The sequence below is a fragment of the Anomaloglossus baeobatrachus genome, chromosome 5 (assembly GCF_048569485.1).
Source record: "Anomaloglossus baeobatrachus isolate aAnoBae1 chromosome 5, aAnoBae1.hap1, whole genome shotgun sequence".
Taxonomy (NCBI): Eukaryota; Metazoa; Chordata; class Amphibia; order Anura; family Aromobatidae; genus Anomaloglossus; species Anomaloglossus baeobatrachus.
This window is the reverse complement of record NC_134357.1, coordinates 389,766,644-389,786,847: the sequence shown is the minus strand read 5'-3', so window position 1 is coordinate 389,786,847 and position 20,204 is coordinate 389,766,644. Positions and strand designations below refer to the sequence as shown.

General features: G+C 42.7%; 1 protein-coding gene across 1 annotated transcript in view; it reads left to right on the top strand.

The window, feature by feature from the left end:
• Positions 1-17,887: 17,887 nt before the first annotated feature.
• The window catches only part of PLXDC1 (plexin domain containing 1), a 160,389-nt gene continuing 158,072 nt past the window's right edge, over positions 17,888-20,204 (top strand). Inside the window, exon 1 of the mRNA XM_075350112.1 lies at positions 17,888-18,146. Within this exon, the coding sequence (XP_075206227.1) occupies positions 18,062-18,146 (85 nt within the window). The 5' untranslated portion in view covers positions 17,888-18,061. The remainder of the gene's footprint in view (positions 18,147-20,204) is intronic.

Genomic DNA, 20,204 nt, shown 5'->3' with positions numbered 1-20,204 from the left:
GGGGGGGCCAGGATGTCACAGCGGCCCGACCCAGGTCCGTGACTCCGGCAGTGTCAATCAAAATGGAAGGGTTATTTACAGGGGAGAACAGAGTTCCTGTTCGTGACACAAGTTGACGCGCCCATGGGTCTGCGGGGTTACTCCTCACCGGGCCGGTGTTGGGGGGGGGGTCAGGATGTCACAACGGCCCAACCTGGTTCCATGACCCCAGCGGTGTCAATCAAGATGGAGGGGTTATTTACAGGGGAGAACAGAGTTCCTGTTCGTGACTCCAAGTTGACGCGCCCATGGGTCTGGGTGGTTACTCCTCACCTTGCCGGTGATGTGTGTGTGGAGGTGGGGGGGCAGGATGTCACAGCGGCCCGACCCAGGTCCGTGACTCCGGCAGTGTCAATCAAAATGGAAGGGTTATTTACAGGGGAGAACAGAGTTCCTGTTCGTGACACAAGTTGACGCGCCCATGGGTCTGCAGGGTTACTCCTCACCGGGCCGGTGTTGGGGGGGGGGGGGTCAGGATGTCACAACGGCCCGACCTGGTTCCATGACCCCAGTGGTGTCAATCAAGATGGAGGGGTTATTTGCAGGGGAGAATAATAATAATTAAATTCATTTATATAGCACTATTAATTCCACAGCGCTTTACAGACATTGGTATTACTGTCCCCATTGGGGCTCACAATCTAGAGTCCCTATCTGTATGTCTTTGGAGTGTGGGAGGAAACCGGTGAACCCACAGGAAATCCATGCAAACACGGGGAGAACATACAAACTCCTTGCAGATAGTGTCCTTAGTGGGATTTGAAGCCAAGACCCTAGCGCTGCAAGACTGCAGTGCTAACCACTGAGCCACCGTGCAGCCCAGAATAGAGTATGTATTTGATACGCTACCTGTGGTTTGCGGTTAATAAAGGAGCCGCCGCTGCGTGAGGTATTCCCTGGGGCAGATAGTAGCGCAGCTTGGATGGTACAACTCTCCACAGGCAGAGCTCAGGCCACAGGGATGTTGGGAGTAGTAGTCTCCTGCTGCCGTGCAGCTATGGCGAGGGTAGGGTACGGAAAGGATTGGACAACACAGGGGTTGCAGTCAAAGTTCTTTAATCGTGGAAGAATCACCGGCTCTGGGGTGCTGGACTCCTCTGTCATGGGCTCCAGCAGATACCGGATAGTTTGGAGGTCAGAGCCGGTGCTTCCTTTCTGTGCGTCCTTCCTACTTGCGCTGTGATGTGTGAGGCCCTGGGGCTTGAAGCTACGCTGAAACCCTCGTCCTTGTATCGGTTCTGTCCCGTATGGCAGGCAGCATGAGTCCTTTACTGGTGCCGCTCTTTTGTCACGGCTCCTGGCTCTAGTATGCTGCTGTGCCCCGGGCACTTTGTAGGCCAGAAGACTTGCAATCTTCTGCCCTACGGATTCTGCTTGTGGGACTTGCAGTACCCACGCAGCCTAGGGCTCCGCACCCTGCTCTTTGCGCTCGGTCCTGAGGGAAATATGGTGCAGCTCTCTCCCTAGCAACTGTCTTCTCCCCCATGCTCCTTGTTCGCACTCCTCTCCTCTCCTGTGTCTCTCCGTGTGTCTGTCGCTTATTCCCTTTTTATTATGCTCCACCCCCCTGGGTTACTGTATTAGTGGGCAGGAGGTCCCATACTTCGTGATGGCCACCCCTCAGCACCCTACCCTAACCCAGTCCTGGTGGGAGGGCAACAGAACTTTGTGTGGATTGTGGTGCTTACCGGCAATGACCTCCTCTGAGGTGCAGTACCCTGTGGCGACTGAAGTCTCAGGGGCACCACATATATACACACACACAGTGATAGCTCGGTTTTTGTTGACATCACTTATCATTGGTTTGGGTTTTTGTTGATTTTTTTCAGCTGAAAATTTAACTTTGGTTGCCTCGGATTTCTTTAGTCTTCATCGGCATGCCCACGTGACCACGCTGCTAATTATTTTTACAACAAAGGCCGATCCACGCATTCTCCTGCACTGTGTGCATAGCGCGAGTATCACCCCATGCGTCTGTTACTTCAGGCATTTTAATTTTTCTTTTGCAGGTTCTTTTCTAGTCCATATAAGAGGTCAGTTTGCACACGAAGAAAGGCATAAAATTAGACTAGGACCCAGTTGAGAGTTACAGAAAACAGAATGTTTGCAGCATATCAGTTAAGATTCTTCATAAGGAAAAATGGACACAGGTCAAAAAACCAAGGGATCCTACTGGCAATCAACACATAATATAATGAAAGACAGCGTCACAGGGGTAATCTCCAGAAAAATATTTATTCCATCCAGACAGCAACGTTTGACCCTACAGTAGGGCTTTATCAAACATGCTTGATGCATGTCTGGATGGAATAAATATTCTTCGGAAGATTACCCCTGGGACGCTGTCTTTCATTATATTACCAGTTGAGATTTACATCTTGGTGTGGTAACTGGGCTCAAGTAAATTTGGCTATTTTTATTTGCAAAGTGTAACTCTTTTTTTCCCAATTTTTTTTTTCATGTTTTCTGGGCAGTAATGCATATTCACATTTCAGTGTTCACTATTTGTGTCCTTCAATTTTTCCCCCCTGTCCTTTATTTGAATGCAACTGTTATTTTGGATAATATACAGTATGTGATTGGTTCCAGTCAGACGCTGTCACACAGGCTGAAGGCGCATCTGACTGCAACCAATCAGAACGCCAGAACTGCTGGTGGGCATGGGAAGCAGTGAATATGTTTGAGGCTAAAAAGCGGCCCCGGAAGAAGAGTGAGCGACCCGGAAACAGTTACAGCCACACCGGAGACTCACTAAGTATAGCGCGCTTGCTTTTTTTTTCCTTTTATTTTTTTTATTTCCTGAGTTGCTGCATCCAGATCATTAGCCAGAGTTCCCTGAGAACTCCGGGCCCAGCACCCAGATACTTTTGAAACTGTGTGGATCTAGACTTTTACAGTCCAGGTCTGCCCACTAATTACACAAAAAAAATGACCAGTCTAGTGACCAGATAGGATTTGTAAATGGAAGATAATCGTTGGGTGGTACTCGGGGGATGTCAAATCTGATGTCTTTGATGGGGAGTTCAAGAATGCCTTTCTGATACTAACTTTAGATGCAGAGAAGGCATTCGATAGGATTAATTGGGGCTTTCTTCAATCTACAGTAAAAAAAATGGATTAATGTTATTATGGTTTTATACTCTCACCCTACAGTAAAAGTATGCACAAACAATCATATTTTTAACCAATTTACCTTCTCAAATGCTACATGTCGAGGATGCCCTCTCTTGCCCTTAGTATTTACACTGGTTATGGAACCACTGGCGAAACATTTTCGGCTAAACACCAACATTAAAGGCATACTCACTTATTCATGTCAATATAAAATATATTTGTTTCCAGATGATATATATATATATATATATATATATATATATATATATATATTTTTTTTTTTTTTAATTTAACATTTTTATTGATTTTTACAAAGCCAAACATAAAACACAATAGGTTTGAAAAAACACAGGATCATGGTTGAGGTGCCACATCATGAAAAGAGTAGAATACAAGACCGCATTAATATAGAGACTGCTACGGCATCAAATGAAGCGACTGTTACGTGAAACAACAAAGTATCAGTTTTCATAAAAAGGGGAAGAGAGCAGAAACTAAGAAAGAAGAGAGAAAGAAGTGGAATAGAGAAAGGAAAGACCACAGGGACCACTCAAGAGCAAACAAGTCTATCACAGGATGGCGAAGAGCACCTAGAGGAAGTCTGTGGCATGTACTCCATCATGTAATACAAGTCACACCACAGCACGAAAGTTGGGGCCAGCCAAGAAGGATTCCCAGTGAAACCACTTCATGGCGGTGGCTGCTATGTCGTTCCGACATTGAGCCAGTATTCTCTACATCCGGTAAATCATGTCCACCTCACCAACCCATTCTTCCAAAGTTGGATAATCTGAGGTTTTCCTATGGTGAGGGATGATAGTCTTGGCAGCCTGAAGGAGGTGTCTGAGCAAAGGTTTTTTGTACACTTTTTTGGGCAACGGGAACAAGTAAAGAAGGACCGCCTCAGATTGCCTAGGCACCGCAATCCCCCAGACCTCCTGAACAGCCCTCAAAACTCAAAAAGCTGGTAAGACCACGCACGACCACCACACATGGCACATGATGAGATGATATTATTTTATCAGTGTCAAACCCATTAAACTCAATCTGAGAAATAAATAACAGTTTGCAAAAATTTTAAAATTTGTCATACTACAAAATAAATTCAGAAAAATCTAATATTTTACAGTACAATATTGATAACCAACTCCAATACTTTATTAAAAATTGAAGGTGATAAAACTGGAATGCCGAAAAAATTTACATACTTAGGGATAACTTTAGGGATATACTAATATTGAGACCCTCCAAAATTAGTGTAGCTAATTAAAAAAAAATCCAATAGGATTCTCTGAGTACCAATCTCCCGTACCAATCTGGAGTTGATTCCGGAATCTGTTCTAGAATGGTTAGTTGTAAAATTTGTTTATTTTTTAGTATTCCGTCAAGTGTTTTGAAACACTATGATGAGAAACATCCTGTCTGATGTTATGTCTATGTGTGTTCAACCGTTTATGTACTGGCTGGACTGTACGGCTCACAAATTGGAGGCTGCAATTACATTTAAGCATATAGATGACAAAAGAAGAATTACAGTTCAAAAACAGGTTCATAGGAAACTGTCACACGGAGGCTGTTCACATTGGAGATTCTGACACTCCGCAGAATGGTTTCTCTGGTGTTTCCGCTCTACACAGGCAGACTCTGGTGTTGACGAGCTGTGTGCTCATTCATACACAGGCTAGCAAGAGTTAACCTCTGCTAGCTTGCTTGCTAGACATCTGGGATCACATGTTGTAAGAAAGCCTATCACATCTGCTTCTCTCATACTTACGTTGGGAGAGATTTTCCACCCATCCATGCCGACTATAGTTTATGCTGTGTTGGTTTGTGTGCTGTGGTATTCCAGATTTGCTGGAGAGAAAGTAGCCTGTGCTTGGCGTTGTTTTGGAGTTTACCCGTTGTTTTGTTGTTTACACCCTACTCTTGCTTTCCTCCTAATCTCTTATTGTATTATACCTCTGTGTGTGTGTATGAGACACAACAACCCACGACGATCCTGGCTCAAAATATAATTAGGTTGCAGTATGCGGTTACAGCAGAAAACGCAACCTATCACTGCAGCCTGCGGGACACACTGACGGAGCCGCAGCTGTGAGAGCGGTGATGTCAATGAGTTCACCTGAGGTCACAGCTGTCAGTTCCCACAGTAGCCTAGCTGTGACCTTAGGTGAACTCACCTGAGGCAAACTCATTGAACTCAAATTTGATAATGCAGCATTGAGTTCAATGGTCCTGCATTACCGGACTATTGAAGTCAATAATTCGGCCGCATCAAACTCAATGTCGGATTAACGGAATATGGATGAAATTATTCAATTTAATGAGCTCACCTGAGATGAGTTCACCTCATACCATGGGAACGCCAGCCATGACCTCAGGTGAACTCATTGAGCTCAATTCCGGATAACACTATGTGTGCATGTTGAGTATTTGGTTGCAGACTTTTGTGCAACAAATATGCATCTCCTGGAAAAAAAAAATGCACCAAAAATGAGTCGTCAACGCATCACTGCCTCCATCTGTCTGCTTTATCTGTGCTGGAAATCAAAATACAGGGGACTGTAAGCCATTTTTTCTAATCATTTATTTATTTAAATAAATCATTATTTATTTTTACACTCAATTTCGGGGACCAAGACAGCTAGTTTGAGGACAACCAATCACAGACGCCGGCACGCCAGAAGTCTGACTACAACCAATCACAGAATCTGTTTCAGAGGGTGGGCGGAGGAAGCAGTGAATATTCATGACATTTAATGAGCGGACCTGGAAGCAGTGTGACTCAGTAAGTTTAGCTTTAATTCCTGTTTTGCCTCCTTTTTTAATTATTTTTTTTATCTGGGTGACCGAACTTTACAATTCGGGTCTACCCATCAGTAGTCATATATTATTATACTAAGATGTTACTGTGTTTTTGTTTTTTATTTGTTTTAATTTTATATGAGTTATTTTATTTATGTTTACACAATTTGATAAAACTACTATTCTGGATTATATCTACAGTGCCTACAAGTAGTATTCAATGTAGGTAAAAGAGGATGACCGGTCTATGAGCGCTAGTAATAGATCTTAAATCTGCGATTTTTTTTCACTTCACAAAAGCGTTTCAGCAAGATCCACTTGCTTTCCTCAGGTGTAACAAGAGCCAATACACATTAAATTTATAGGTGAAACAATCCCTTTAGGTAGGGCTTATGGGTGTGTCATACATACAAATAATTTAACCCTTAATTATTAGAAGGATTTTTTTGGGTAGGTTGTAAAAAAGTCGGATAAAATTATATAAGATCTATAAAAGTTATGTAAAATCTATAAAAAACATGGAACATAATTATATAATAAGAATCATGGAACATAATTATCTATTAAAAAGCGGAATATATACAACTTATTCTAAAATATATTATAGTATGGTATCATAATGAATACCTTCCGGAGCTAGTGTGCCCAATTTGAAGATCCAATAGCTTTCTTTTTTAATGAGATTAAATAGATTTGGATCCCTATTATGTACATTATTGTAGTGTCCTGATACACTATGTAGGGGGTATCCATTTTTTATGTTATGTCGGTGTTTATTATTTATTATTTAGATCCAAAAATGAAACTTACAATTATTGACTCCATTGACAATAAAGATCCACGGGCATTGAATAAACTCATTAAAAAAATGTTAGAAAGCTATTGGATCTTCAAATTGGGCACACTAGCTCCGGAAGGCCATAATGTAATGATAGATAATGTTGCTAAATATTGATAATAACTATATCCATTCAGAAAATACTTTAATGGGGGAATATGTGCATAAGAATAAGTATATATGGGACTATATATATGTGCACATACAATATATATATATATATATATATATATATATCTATATATATATATATATGCATATACACAAGTAAATAAATTAGAAACAAATAAAAGATAAAAAGAAAAAATATGAATAAAATATATTATTAATAGGCTGTATGCATGTTGAGAAAAAATACAGATCTATTGAAAAATCAAAAGAGATACTGGTAATATTATAAAATAAATGGGTAAAATAAATTTTGACAAAAAAGAACATGATAATAAGTACCGGATAATCTCCCATATCTGCATATTTGCACATACATATATATATTTATTAATATATGTTATAATAGGAAAAGGGTATAATCTGTTTAATATAAATTCATTATGATACCATACTGTAATATATTTTAGAATAAGTTGTATATATTCCGCTTTTTAATAGATCATTATGTTCCATGATTCTTATTATATAATTATGTTCCATGTTTTTTATAGATTTTACATACCGTATTTTTCGGACTATAAGACGCACCCTGGTTTTAGAGGAGGAAAATAGGAAAATAAAACTTTAAGCAAAAAAATGTGGTCATGACACACTGTTATGGGGCAAGGATTTGCTGCTGACACTGTTATGGGGGTAATGTCCCCAAATTCTCTACTAAGGTACCCCATCCTGGTAATGATCCTCCTGCCTTGTATATGACCCTGCTATAAACCCCCATCCTGCTCATATACCCCCATCCTGCTTATATACCAGCATCCTGCTCATATACCTCCATCCTGCTTATATACCAGCATCCTGCTCATATACCCCCATCCTGCTTATATCCCAGCATCCTGCTCATATTCCCCCATCCTATTCATATACCCCATCCTGTTCATATACCCCCATCCTGTTCATATTCCCACATCCTGCTCATATACTCCCATCCTGTTCATATACCCCCATCCTGTTCATATACCCCCCATCCATCCTGCTCATATACTCCCATCGTGTTCATATACCCCCATCCTGTTCATATACCCCCCATCCGTCCTGCTCATATACTCCCATCCTGTTCATATACCCCCATCCTGTTCATATACTCCCATCCTGTTCATATACCCCCATCCTGTTCATATACCCCCCATCCATCCTGCTCATATACTCCCATCCTGTTCATATACCCCCATCCATCCTGTTCATATACCCCCATCCTGATCATATACCCCCATCCTGTTCATATGCTTCCATCCTGCTCATATACCCCCATCCTGTTCATATACCCCCCATCCCTCCTGCTCATATACTCCCATCCTGCTATATGCCCCCATCGTGCTCATATACCATCCTGGTATATGGCCTGTATCCTATAGCACAGAGAAAAAAAACAAACGTTTATACTCACCTTTTCCTCACTCCCTGCAGCACCGATCATCTTCCTCTCTGCACCACTGACCTGTGTGTGTGTGTGGAGCCGTTCCCCTGCAGCACGCGATGTCTTCCTGTCTGTGCCGATCAGCTGACCGGCACAGATCAGCTGACCGGCACAGATCAGCTGACCGGCACAGACAGGAAGACATCGCGTGCTGCGGGGGAACGGCTCCACACACGGGGACGGGTGAGTACACTGATTCACTGCACCCCGCGCTGATGATGATGACGCGCGGGGGGCAGTGAATACAGCCGCACATGATCACTCCAGGCTGTAATTGCCAGGGGTGATCATGTGGACCGGCTCTTTACTATGCGTGCGTCCCCGCTCGTCCTCCCGCCCACCTGTCAGCGCCGGCTTCTGCGCTGAGAAATGGGCGGGAGGATGGGCGTGCATATGTAATGAGCGGGCACACGTGGTCACAGCAGGCTGCTACAGCCTGCTCGTGCCCCCGATGACCCGCTCCACCGCAGCACCTCATTCCCCGCAGCCACTGTCAGACCATAAGACGCACCCCCAACTTTCCCCCAACATTTGGGGGAAAAAAAGTGCGTCTTATGGTCCGAAAAATACGGTAACTTTTATAGATCTTATATAATTTTATCCGACTTTTTTACAACCTACCCAAAAAAATCCTTCTAATAATTAAGGGTTAAATTATTTGTATGTATGACACACCCATAAACCCTACCTAAAGGGATTGTTTCACCTATAAATTTAATGTGTATTGGCTCTTGTTACACCTGAGGAAAGCAAGTGGATCTTGCTGAAACGCGTTGTGAAGTGAAAACAAGAGCTTTATTATTATTATTATTATTATTATTATTATTATTATTATTATTATTATATTATTTTAACAATAAAGCCTTACTATCTACCAAAAAATCGCAGATTTAAGATCTATTACTAGCGCTCATAGACCGGTCATCCTCTTTTACCTACATTGTCTACTCCCGCAAGGGAATCCGGCAAGAGCTGCTGCGAGTAAGAGATCCAAATAATCCACTTTGATCAACCCAGCGGGAGGACGCAGAGCCGATCTGAGCTCCAGGAATCAAGGAGTCGGTGAACCAGGAGACAGCAGCGGTAAACTGTCCAGATCCACCCAGCTAATTATCGGATAGTGTCAAGCCAACTCAGTCCCTCATCCCCCAGAGGAATTACACACTCACCACCGAGGTTGTGCGAGGGCGCACAACCTATTAAGGTGAGCAGTCTTATACTATAATCTAAAGAAAATTATCCACGGGTGCTTCTCATATTGTGCTATCCTCATTTTTTACAGTGGTACAAGTAGTATTCAACCCCCTGCAGATTTAGCAGGTTTGATAAGATGCAAATAAGTTAGAGCCTGCAAACTTCAAACAAGAGCAGGATTTATTAAAAGATGCATAAATCTGACAAACCAACAAGTTATGTTGCTCAGTTAAATTTTAATAAATTTTCAACATAAAAGTGTGGGTCAATTATTATTCAACCCCTAGGTTTAATATTTTGTGGAATAACCCTTGTTTGCAATTACAGCTAATAATCGTCTTTTATAAGACCTGATCAGGCCGGCACAGGTCTCTGGAGTTATCTTGGCCCACTCCTCCATGCAGATCTTCTCCAAGTTATCTAGGTTCTTTGGGTGTTTCATGTGGACTTTAATCTTGAGCTCCTTCCACAAGTTTTCAATTGGGTTAAGGTCAGGAGACTGACTAGGCCACTGCAACACCTTGATTTTTTCCCTCTTGAACCAGGCCTTGGTTTTCTTGGCTGTATGCTTTGGGTCATTGTCTTGTTGGAAGATGAAATGACAACCCATCTTAAGATCCTTGATGGAGGAGCGGAGGTTCTTGGCCAAAATCTCTAGGTAGGCCGTGCTATCCATCTTCCCATGGATGCGGACCAGATGGCCAGGCCGCTTGGCTGAGAAACAGCCCCACAGCATGATGCTGCCACCAGCATGCTTGACTGTAGGGATGGTATTCTTGGGGTCGTATGCAGTGCCATCCAGTCTCCAAACGTCACGTGTGTGGTTGGCACCAAAGATCTCGATCTTGGTCTCATCAGACCAGAGAACCTTGAACCAGTCTGTCTCAGAGTCCTCCAAGTGATCCTGAGCAAACTGTAGACGAGCCTTGACATGACGCTTTGAAAGTAAAGGTACCTTACGGGCTCGTCTGGAACGGAGACCATTGCGGTGGAGTACGTTACTTATGGTATTGACTGAAACCAATGTCCCCACTGCCATGAGATCTTCCCGGAGCTCCTTCCTTGTTGTCCTTGACTCTTCGGACAAGCCTGGCCTCGGCACGGGTGGAAACTTTCAAAGGTTGTCCAGGCCATGGAAGGCTAACAGTAGTTCCATAAGCCTTCCACTTCCGGATGATGCTCCCAACAGTGGAGACAGGTAGGGCCAACTCCTTGGAAAGGGTTTTGTACCCCTTGCCAGCCTTGTGACCCTCCACGATCTTGTCTCTGATGGCCTTGGAATGCTCCTTTGTCTTTCCCATGTTGACCAAGTATGAGTGCTGTTCACAAGTTTGGGGAGGGTCTTAATTAGTAAGAAAAGGCTGGAAAAAGAGATAATTAATCCAAACATGTGAAGCTCATTGTTCTTTGTGCCTGGAATACTTCTTAATACTTTAGGGGAACCAAACAGAATTCTTGTGGTTTGTGGTTTAAGGGGTTGAATAATAAATGACCCTCTGAATAAACTTTTCACAATTTAAAAAAAAAATAAAAAAAGAAATAACATTCTTTTTTGCTGCAGTGCATTTCACACTTCCAGGCTGATCTACAGTCCAAATGTCACAATGCCAAGTTAATTCCGAATGTGTAAACCTGCTAAATCTGCAGGGGGTTGAATACTACTTGTAGGCACTGTAAATCTATAGGACACCTCCCTATATTTCCTTATTAAAAAGTTTTATTTTTTGTTTTTAGTTTTGTTTTTTTTGATATTTTTATTTTCGTAGATTATATTTCTATAATTTGTGACCTGTTATATAATTTAAAAAATGTAATAAAAATAGTATATGGGGAAAAAAAAGAAAGAAAAGAAACTACAGCACAGAGCTTAATAAGTGACATATCCATGGAATCAGGCTCTCTTCACCTATATTATGCTGCTATCAGATTTAATTGTAAAACCTTACACATTTTCTTTTAACTTAAGCAAATAAAATATGACTATTCCTCACATAAAGCAACTCATTGTGGACTATTAGCATTCGTTCACACCCATATTGTTGCTCTGGTTATTTACATTGCAGCTAATAGGCTTGCGAGAAATGCTACACCAAAATTGAAGTCTAAAGATGCTGTAACTTTTTGCAGCTATGTCACAACTATTCCACTTGTTTCAGTAGCACTCAAATCAGTGACAGTGAAATTACTGATATGTCATAACTAGGGATGAACGAACCCGAACGGTAAAGTTCGGGATTCATAGTGGACACTGGGTGTCTGGGTCACAAAGTCGAACACGGACTTTTAAAAAAAGTTTGTGTCCGAGTTCAGGTGCTATTCTTATGCCAATAAAGTTTGTTCAAAGACAGAACGCTCATGAGAAATTCCGGGCCTGCCACTGACCAGCAGTGTCAAATGGAGACTCGTTCTGTGAACGTTCTCAAAATGAAGCTCCATAGGAATTGATGGGCATCGTGGGACATTACATCAGGGGAATACGGTGGAACTTACAGGATTTATTAGTTAATACATTGGTGAATAAGTGAGTGTGGGGGGCATTTTTATTCCCTAATTGCATTACATTGGAATATCGAGGATTTTTTTTTATTCAATACATTTTTGAATGAGAGAGTGTGGGCGATAAATAAATTATTTTTTACCTGTGTGTTTTTTTTAACCGTATACTTACTGGGTTAGTAATGGGAGTGTCTCATAGACACCTCTCCATTACTAACCCCTGGGGTTGATGTCAGCTATCAATTCACAGCTGACATCAACCCCAAAAGTATTACCCTGATTGCCACCACGACCACTTGATAGCCATTTAACAGCACAGAAGTCTGCATTGACTTATATGGGATTGGGGGGTTAAGTCCGTGTCCCGAACTGAACTTTTAACTAAAGTCTGGCCGAACCCAAACTTCTACGGGCCCGCTCATCTCTAATCATAACATTAGCAGGTCTTTTTGGTATGCATCATATGAACATATTTTGGCCTTGCTGTAAAAATATAATCTTCCAGTAAAACGAAATAAAAGCTTGACAAAAAGAATAGCTATTCTGTTAGCCAATGTTCTCCCCCTCAGCTTGTCGACAGGCAGAGCTGGAGGAGACCAGGGGAGGAAGCGGTATAAAGTTTTCTTTATTTCATCTATCCATTTTTTAGGCAGAGTTCGTTTAATAATTACACTAAGAGCATAGTAACAGATTCCTTTAATACACACACACACACACACACACACTAAACAGAAACAAAAGCATTATTCCGGTTGCTCTGGTTGATGACCTGCTGTTAAGTAAGGAAGTCACCAAATTATGAGGCACTAACTACCATTTTCCAAGGCCACTTAGGGTGTATTCTAGATGTTTGTGATATAACCACCCATGCAATTCTAAAATATTCTGTAATTATCTCTGCCTGCTAAAGAAAAGATGTTACTTTTAATTACATAGCAACAATCCACTTCTCTAAAAGGCAAGCGGAGGAGGTCAGTGGATAAAGTTTCTGTGAAAACAATTTTCTGCACAGTGAACTCTTACAGAATCTCTTTGTCTGTGATAGAAGGGATTGCTGCTGCATTGATGATATTAGCAGACAGCTGTATACATTTCTTGACTGGATGACGCGTCACGTGATGTAATGATTATTTATGTAATGTAGGAAGCACTCATGTTAATCTTTAGTTGTAATAACCCACATTCTAATTACATAGAGCCATTTTCATGCTACTAATGCACATAGGATATTTATGATGTTTCCTCCTTGCAGTATGCCTAGTTCCAGTTCATTTTTGTATACCATACTAATAGTATCCTGAAATAGGACTTGGGCAGCCCCTTCAGGATATATACCTTTTATTGTTGTACATGGCCCCGTTGTGTTGCTGTAAGCCCTGGAAAGTTTATGGTTGTGCACAGCTAGTCAAACATATGTTAATTCAAAATAAATAGTCACCACTTCCCCCTTTCATGATCCTGCCCATCTTTTTGTGCCGGCGTTAGTGATTGGGTTAGACTGCTCTATCACTCGCCTGAGGATCGCATCGCAATCCTCGGGCTGGCCGTCTGCTCTCCTGACCTGAAAGAGACAGCTGCACAGAAACACATGCTGTCACGCTCAGGTCAGGAGAGCAGATGACCAGTCCAAGCATTGTGATGCAATTCTTGGGCGAGTAATACAGACGACTGTACCCAATCACGGATGCCAGAGTAAAGGGGTGGGCAGGATTATGAGCAGCGGAAGGGATAAATATTAATTTTGTATTAAAGTTAATCTGTCAGCAAGTTTTTGCTTTGTAAAATGAAGACAACATCCTGTAAGGCAGGGGTGGGGAACCTCCGGCCCGCGGGCCGTATGCGGCCCGCGATGACATTTAATGCGGCCCCCGGGCACATTCCAGGCTACCCCAGTGCTCGAGCGGCACTTGAGCTTTTGCCAGCCGCCAGCCCTTTAAAATCCCAGTGCGTTATGGGTAGATGTTAGAATGTACGGGCTATTTACAGATCCTGATTGCAGCCCATACTAGAATGTACGGGCTCTTTTCGGGACCTGACTACAGCCCATACATTCTAGACTGAACCCGGGACTGTGCTCGCATGCTGAGGGTTTACCTTGAGGGCGGGGTAAACAGCGCGCTGTGCTCCAGTCACAGCAGAAGAGGTGCAGCAGATGCCTCCCTGCTGTACATGCCTCCCGGACCTGTGCTATGTGACTCCTCCTCCTCCCCTTGTACTGTGAGTATGCAACCCATCGCTGCCCCCCATCCAGTGCTGTCTACCCCCTAGTACTGTGTGTAGCCCCAAGTGCTGTGTACCCCCTAGTACTATGTGTTGCCCCAAGTGCTGTGTACCCCCCAGTACTGTGTGTAACCCCTCAGTGCTGTCTTTTAGTGCTGTCACTGTCAGTGCTCTTTGTGCTGCCACCTAGCGCTCTCTGTGCTGCCACCTAGTGCTCTTTGTGCTGCCACCAAGTGCTCTCTGTGCTGCCACCTAGTGCTCTCTGTGCTGCCACCTAGTGCTCTCTGTGCTGCCACCTAGTGCTCTCTGTGCTGCCACAAAGTGCTCTCTGTGCTGCCACCTAGTGCTCCCTGTGCTGCCACCTAGTGCTCCCTGTGCTGCCACCTAGTGCTCCCTGTGCTGCCACCTAGTGCTCCCTGTGCTGCCACCTAGTGCTCCCTGTGCTGCCAACTAGCGCTCTCTGTGCTGCCACCTAGTGCTCTCTGTGCTGCCACCTAGTGCTCTCTGTGCTGCCACCTAGTGCTCTCTGTGCTGCCACTGTCAGTGCTCTTTGTGCTGCCACCTAGTGCTCTTTGTGCTGCCACCTAGTGCTCTTTGTGCTGCCACCTAGTGCTCCCTGTGCTGCCACCTAGTGCTCCCTGTGCTGCCACCTAGTGCTCCCTGTGCTGCCACCTAGCGCTCCCTGTGCTGCCGCCTAGCGCTCTCTGTGCTGCCGCCTAGCGCTCTCTGTGCTGCCGCCTAGCGCTGTCCGTTGTGCCGCCTAGCGCTGTCCGTTGTGCCGCCTAGCGCTGTCCGTTGTACCGCCTAGCGCTGTCCGTTGTGCCGCCTAGTGCTGTCCGTTGTGCCGCCGCCTAGTGCTGTCTGTGCCCGCCACTAGTGCTGTCCATGCTTAGCATCTCCTGTGATGTATACACCCCTCCTGTGATCTATACACTCCTCCTGTGATGTATACGCCGCAGCCTGTCCTGGGATGTATATGCCTCAATGTTTCCTGTGATGTATATGCCTCAGTGTCTCCTGTGATGTATATGCACCCCAGTGTCTTCTGTGATGTATATGCCCCAGCTTCTCCTGGGATGTATATGCCCCCAGCCTCTCCAGACCAAGACAAACCTGGAAAAGCAGTTGTGAGAAACAAAATGATCAATATCACCGAACATCACAGCCGCTCCGGCCACCACATTAGGGGTGAGTTAATTAATTGTTTGACCAAATATAGCCTGGTCGTTTTCAAGTTGATAATTTGGTGCGGCCCCCGAAGGTTGGTAGAAAATTCCAAATGGCCCCCGGCAGTAAAAAGGTTCCCCACCCCTGCTGTAAGGGTTAACACAGAAATTTCATCTATGTGTCTCTTAACAAAAAATGTGTTTTTGTTCACCTGCAATGTTAGTTTAAGATTCAGTAGCTTTATCAGGAACCTGTGAGCTCAAGTCCAACTCTGCCCTCTCTATGATTATCAGGTTTTGTCTATAGAAGTGTACACTGAAAGTTTGGTGTAGGCGAGGGCAGCTTTTAAAGGGAACCAATCAGCAGGATTTTCATATATAACCTAAAGCCAGTGCTATACTGGCCCTATCAGGCTGATTCTATACATTCCTTTAGTGGTCAGCTCGGATATATAGGTTTAGAAATCCAAGAAAGTAAAGTTTATAAAATCACCAGCTTCTTGAGTGACAGCAGCTGAGTACCAGATAATAGCAGGGGGGTATTCATAGTTATCCCCTCCCACTGTTAGAATTAGCATAAGTATTAAACCATTGATTTAAATTTTGACTTGCAGGACCTGTGCTGAGGTCATACCCATGTGACCAGAAGGGGCAGGGCCTCAGCAAACAAAGCTGATACCAGGAAGCAACATTTTTCTGTTGGCTGAGGCCCCGCCCCTTCTGGTCACATGGGCATGACCTCATCACAGGTCCTGCAAGTCAAAATTTAAATCGATGGTATAATACTTATGCTAATTCAGGGAGAGGGGATAACTCTGAATCCCCCCAGATATTAACTGATCCTCAGCTGCTGTCACACAAGAAGCTGACGATTTTATAAACTTTACTTTCTTGGATTTCAAAACCTAAACATCCGAGCTGACCACTAAAGGTATTTTTAGAATCAGCATGATAGTGCCAGTATAGCACTGGCTTTAGGTTATACACAAAAATAATGGTGATTGGTGCGCTTTAGGCTCTGCTGCCTTGCTAAAACTAAAATCTTTGATTGAGTAAGAACAGCTGCACCCAGCAATCTAAGTGATACATTATTGGATTCAGGATCTCTTTAGTTACATCACGCTGCTCCCAGATGAGGTAGCAAAACTCTGCTGACAGATTTACCTTAACATACGTCTGAGTAGCCGATGCGTGACTATAAACTTTCCAGGGCTTACAGCAACACAATCGGGGCAATGTACAGCAAAAAAAGTTACATACCCTGAAAATAAGCCCCAATGTATCTTTCGGAGACAAAAATCATATACGACGTCTTATGTTTGGGGAAACACAGTAACAAGACAGCTATCCCCTCTAATAAAAATGTTTGACTATGTGTGCATTTGACAAGGATAAGGATCACCAGACAATGCTGCTACTGCTGAAGTATCAGGGTATTTTAGGATTAAAATAAAGTGTCAATACAAAATTTAGAAATTAGCCCCTATCATGTGCCATTTTTAATAGTGTTGTCTTCTTTTGTAGGCAGGGCAGAGTGCTATATCTGCACCTTGTGATTTGCGTATACTAGTCTACCCTGTGGTTTACATAAAAGATAATGTGTGCTATATAAATATCAAAACAGGCCTCAATTTTGTTGCCTGGCATTGCCACTCAGGACAGAGGGACCTTTATGCCTGTTTTAGGATTCTAGACCTATTTCCCACTTAATAGTTACAGAGTTCTCTGTAGATGGGAGTATACTATTGTTTCTCACCACATTCAGGAAACAGAATAGGACCAACCATGGCTGGGCCCCTTTCTGGGCCCTGGAGGAATATCAGTTGTATGGTTTGCCTCCATGGTACATACGCTCTCGAGCACATAGCACAAATCTTGATGCGTTATTGATAGCCACAATGCCTGTCACTCAGTTTTCCCAAATAAAAATGTAGGTGAGAAATAAAAGATGACTATGACCTTCACTTACTTTTATATCTATGAGGATCTTTAAAACTCTTTTGTGAATGGCTGATATGATCCTGCGCTATTAGGACAGGATACAAATGAAGCACTTGGCATACATGTCGGTGATTTAGTGATGATCTGGTTATGGTCAAATCAGATAACTGGCTTCAGATCTTATTCTGACTTTACCATCATATCTGCCGTCAAGAGCTGTAACAGCCAGGTTTTATTGTATTGATTAAATCTTTTGAAGATAAACGGCACTTAATATATCTGGAAGCCCCTTAATCTAACCCTTTCTGAAACCATATGTCTGCTTGGCTGAGCTGAACAAGCAAAGACAGCTGTTGGCCTAACAATCGCATGTGGTGCACTGGTTAACTGAATGTTATTTAGGAAAGAAGCAGTGTGTAGATTGAGCTGGCCACTAGATGGGGTGAAGTAACACGTCCAATCTCTGTTTCCAGTTGGTTTTAACAAACAGAACATCCTACACTTAGCTGTCTCCATCTCCTTCAGATGCTCAGGGAGGGGATCTTATATTACAGAGGAGGGTCTACCTTTATACCTGGTATATTCAGAGGAGAAAGCAGTGCAGAGGTAAGAACAGAGAAGCACTGAGGAGTTGGGGCAGGCTGCCACCTCTGGTGTGCAAGGATGCTTTGGATCCCTTTCTTCTTTCTGGCTCTGCTAGTTACCACTGAGGGGATCATTAAGACCTGGGACTACTCACCTATATCAAGTAAGTCTTCATATCTACACTAGTTTTTTTATTCTATAAAGTTAAAATGTTCTGTTACCATTGTCAACCAAGCATCAAGGACCGTAAGTGCCATACATGCCAACCTTTTTAGATGGTACACTAACCTAGTCACTTTACACAATTTCCAAAGAAGTAGGATGTATATGGAAAGAACACGTATGCACTAACGAGCATTCCACTTTGATTCTGTCTACACATGTACTTACTCCATAATGAGCTGACTATCTCTCCATCTAGGCAGATGCCAATATTATAGTTATAAATGTTACATTTATAGTCTCTAAGTCTTATCCTATTCACAGCACATTAGGTAATATAGATATTGCAGTATATAGAAACAAAAAACTGAAATGAACAAAAAGTAAAAAACAAAGTTTAGTAATTTTAATGGGTTGAATAATACAGAGAATTTAACTCTCTAGGGAAGAAAGTTAACAACAGGTAAAAACAAGAAGTCTTGAAAATACAGAAACATGACTCTCTCTCTCTATATACATATATACATATATAGATATATATATATATATATATATATATACATGTTGTAAACTTTATTAAGCAGCATTTCCCCTAATCTCTAATCCCATGAGAAGTCTGGGTGTGAATTATGTTCTACTACATTGGTATCAAAATTAGGGGACAACTACTGGCAGCCATTATATTATTCACATTCTCTAATGACGTAGCACTCTGTCTTACTCAGAAGTTATACTCTGACAACACTTCTCCCTGTAGTTGAGCAGGCTATGTAGGTGCCAGTCTTTACTGTAGTCTTAACTATGGGATTATATCATAAAGAAGGGATATGTAGCTGTCAATCACTCCTTAGGACTGCTCACTGGACTCCTAAACCAAAAAATGAGCAGAAATTTCACAGCATAAATGCCAAGTTACATTGAATTGCATTCCAAAATAATATCAATCAATATGATCTGGCCCTCATGATCTATAACATACTGCTGGCAGATCAGACTGCATTTACATTGTGACAGATTCCTCGGGCAGCAACGTAAATTTCTGCCAAGATTCCCACCTAATATTTAGAGTATTGGTGACTGTCCTCTTATAATAATAATATTTATATAGCGCCAACATATTCTGCAGTGCTTTACAATTCAGAGGTTCATATATAATCAGTCATAAGTAACAGTTATAGAAAATACAATAATGAAAGCAAAAATAAAGACGACCCTGGTAGTAAAAGCTTACAACCTACAATGGTGTGAGGTGGGGGTGACACAAAGTACAGGTGCTTATTTACAATGACGATCCAACCAGCTTGAAGAAATGGCAGATAGATAACTGTTGCGTGAGACAGTCACCAGAAAATCTGTGTAGTGCTTTTGTGTGCGGTGGAGTTTGATGGCAAATTATGTTCAGAGAAATAGTGAGTGGGCTATCTATGAGAGGACACCTTAAAAAGATGTGTTTTTAGAGAGCATCTAAAATTGTGTAAATTGTGGTTAGTCCTAAGTTCTTTGGATACAGAATTCCAGAGACTTGGTGCAGCTTGGGAGAAGTCTTGGAGCTGGGAGGATCGGATTAGTTCGGATGTTAGTGGAAAGTCGCTTGCGGAGCGTAGGGAATGGGTAAGGTGATAGACAGAGATGAGGGTGGAGATGTTGGGGAGTGCTGCACCGTGTAGAGCTGTGTGGGTGAGAACAAGCAATTTAAATTGAATCCTATCAGGTATAGGCAGCAACTGCAATGACTGACACAGAGCGGAAGCATCAAAGTTACTATTAGCCAGAAAGGTCACCTGGCTGTTGCATTAAGGATGGACTTGAGAGGGAAAGTCTAGTGAGGGGGAGGCCAACTAATAGAAAATTACAATAATCAAGGCAGGAGTAGATCAGGGCCACAGTGAGGGTTTTTTTGTTTCCATAGTGAAAAAGAGGCGGATTCTAGAGATGTTCGTCAGGTGCAGGTAACAAGAGTGGGTGAGAGATTGTATATAGAAGGTGAAGGAAAGATTGGTGTCAATGATTTTTATAATCTAGTGTGAGCATACCCTTAACACTAGAAGCCCCAGAGAGG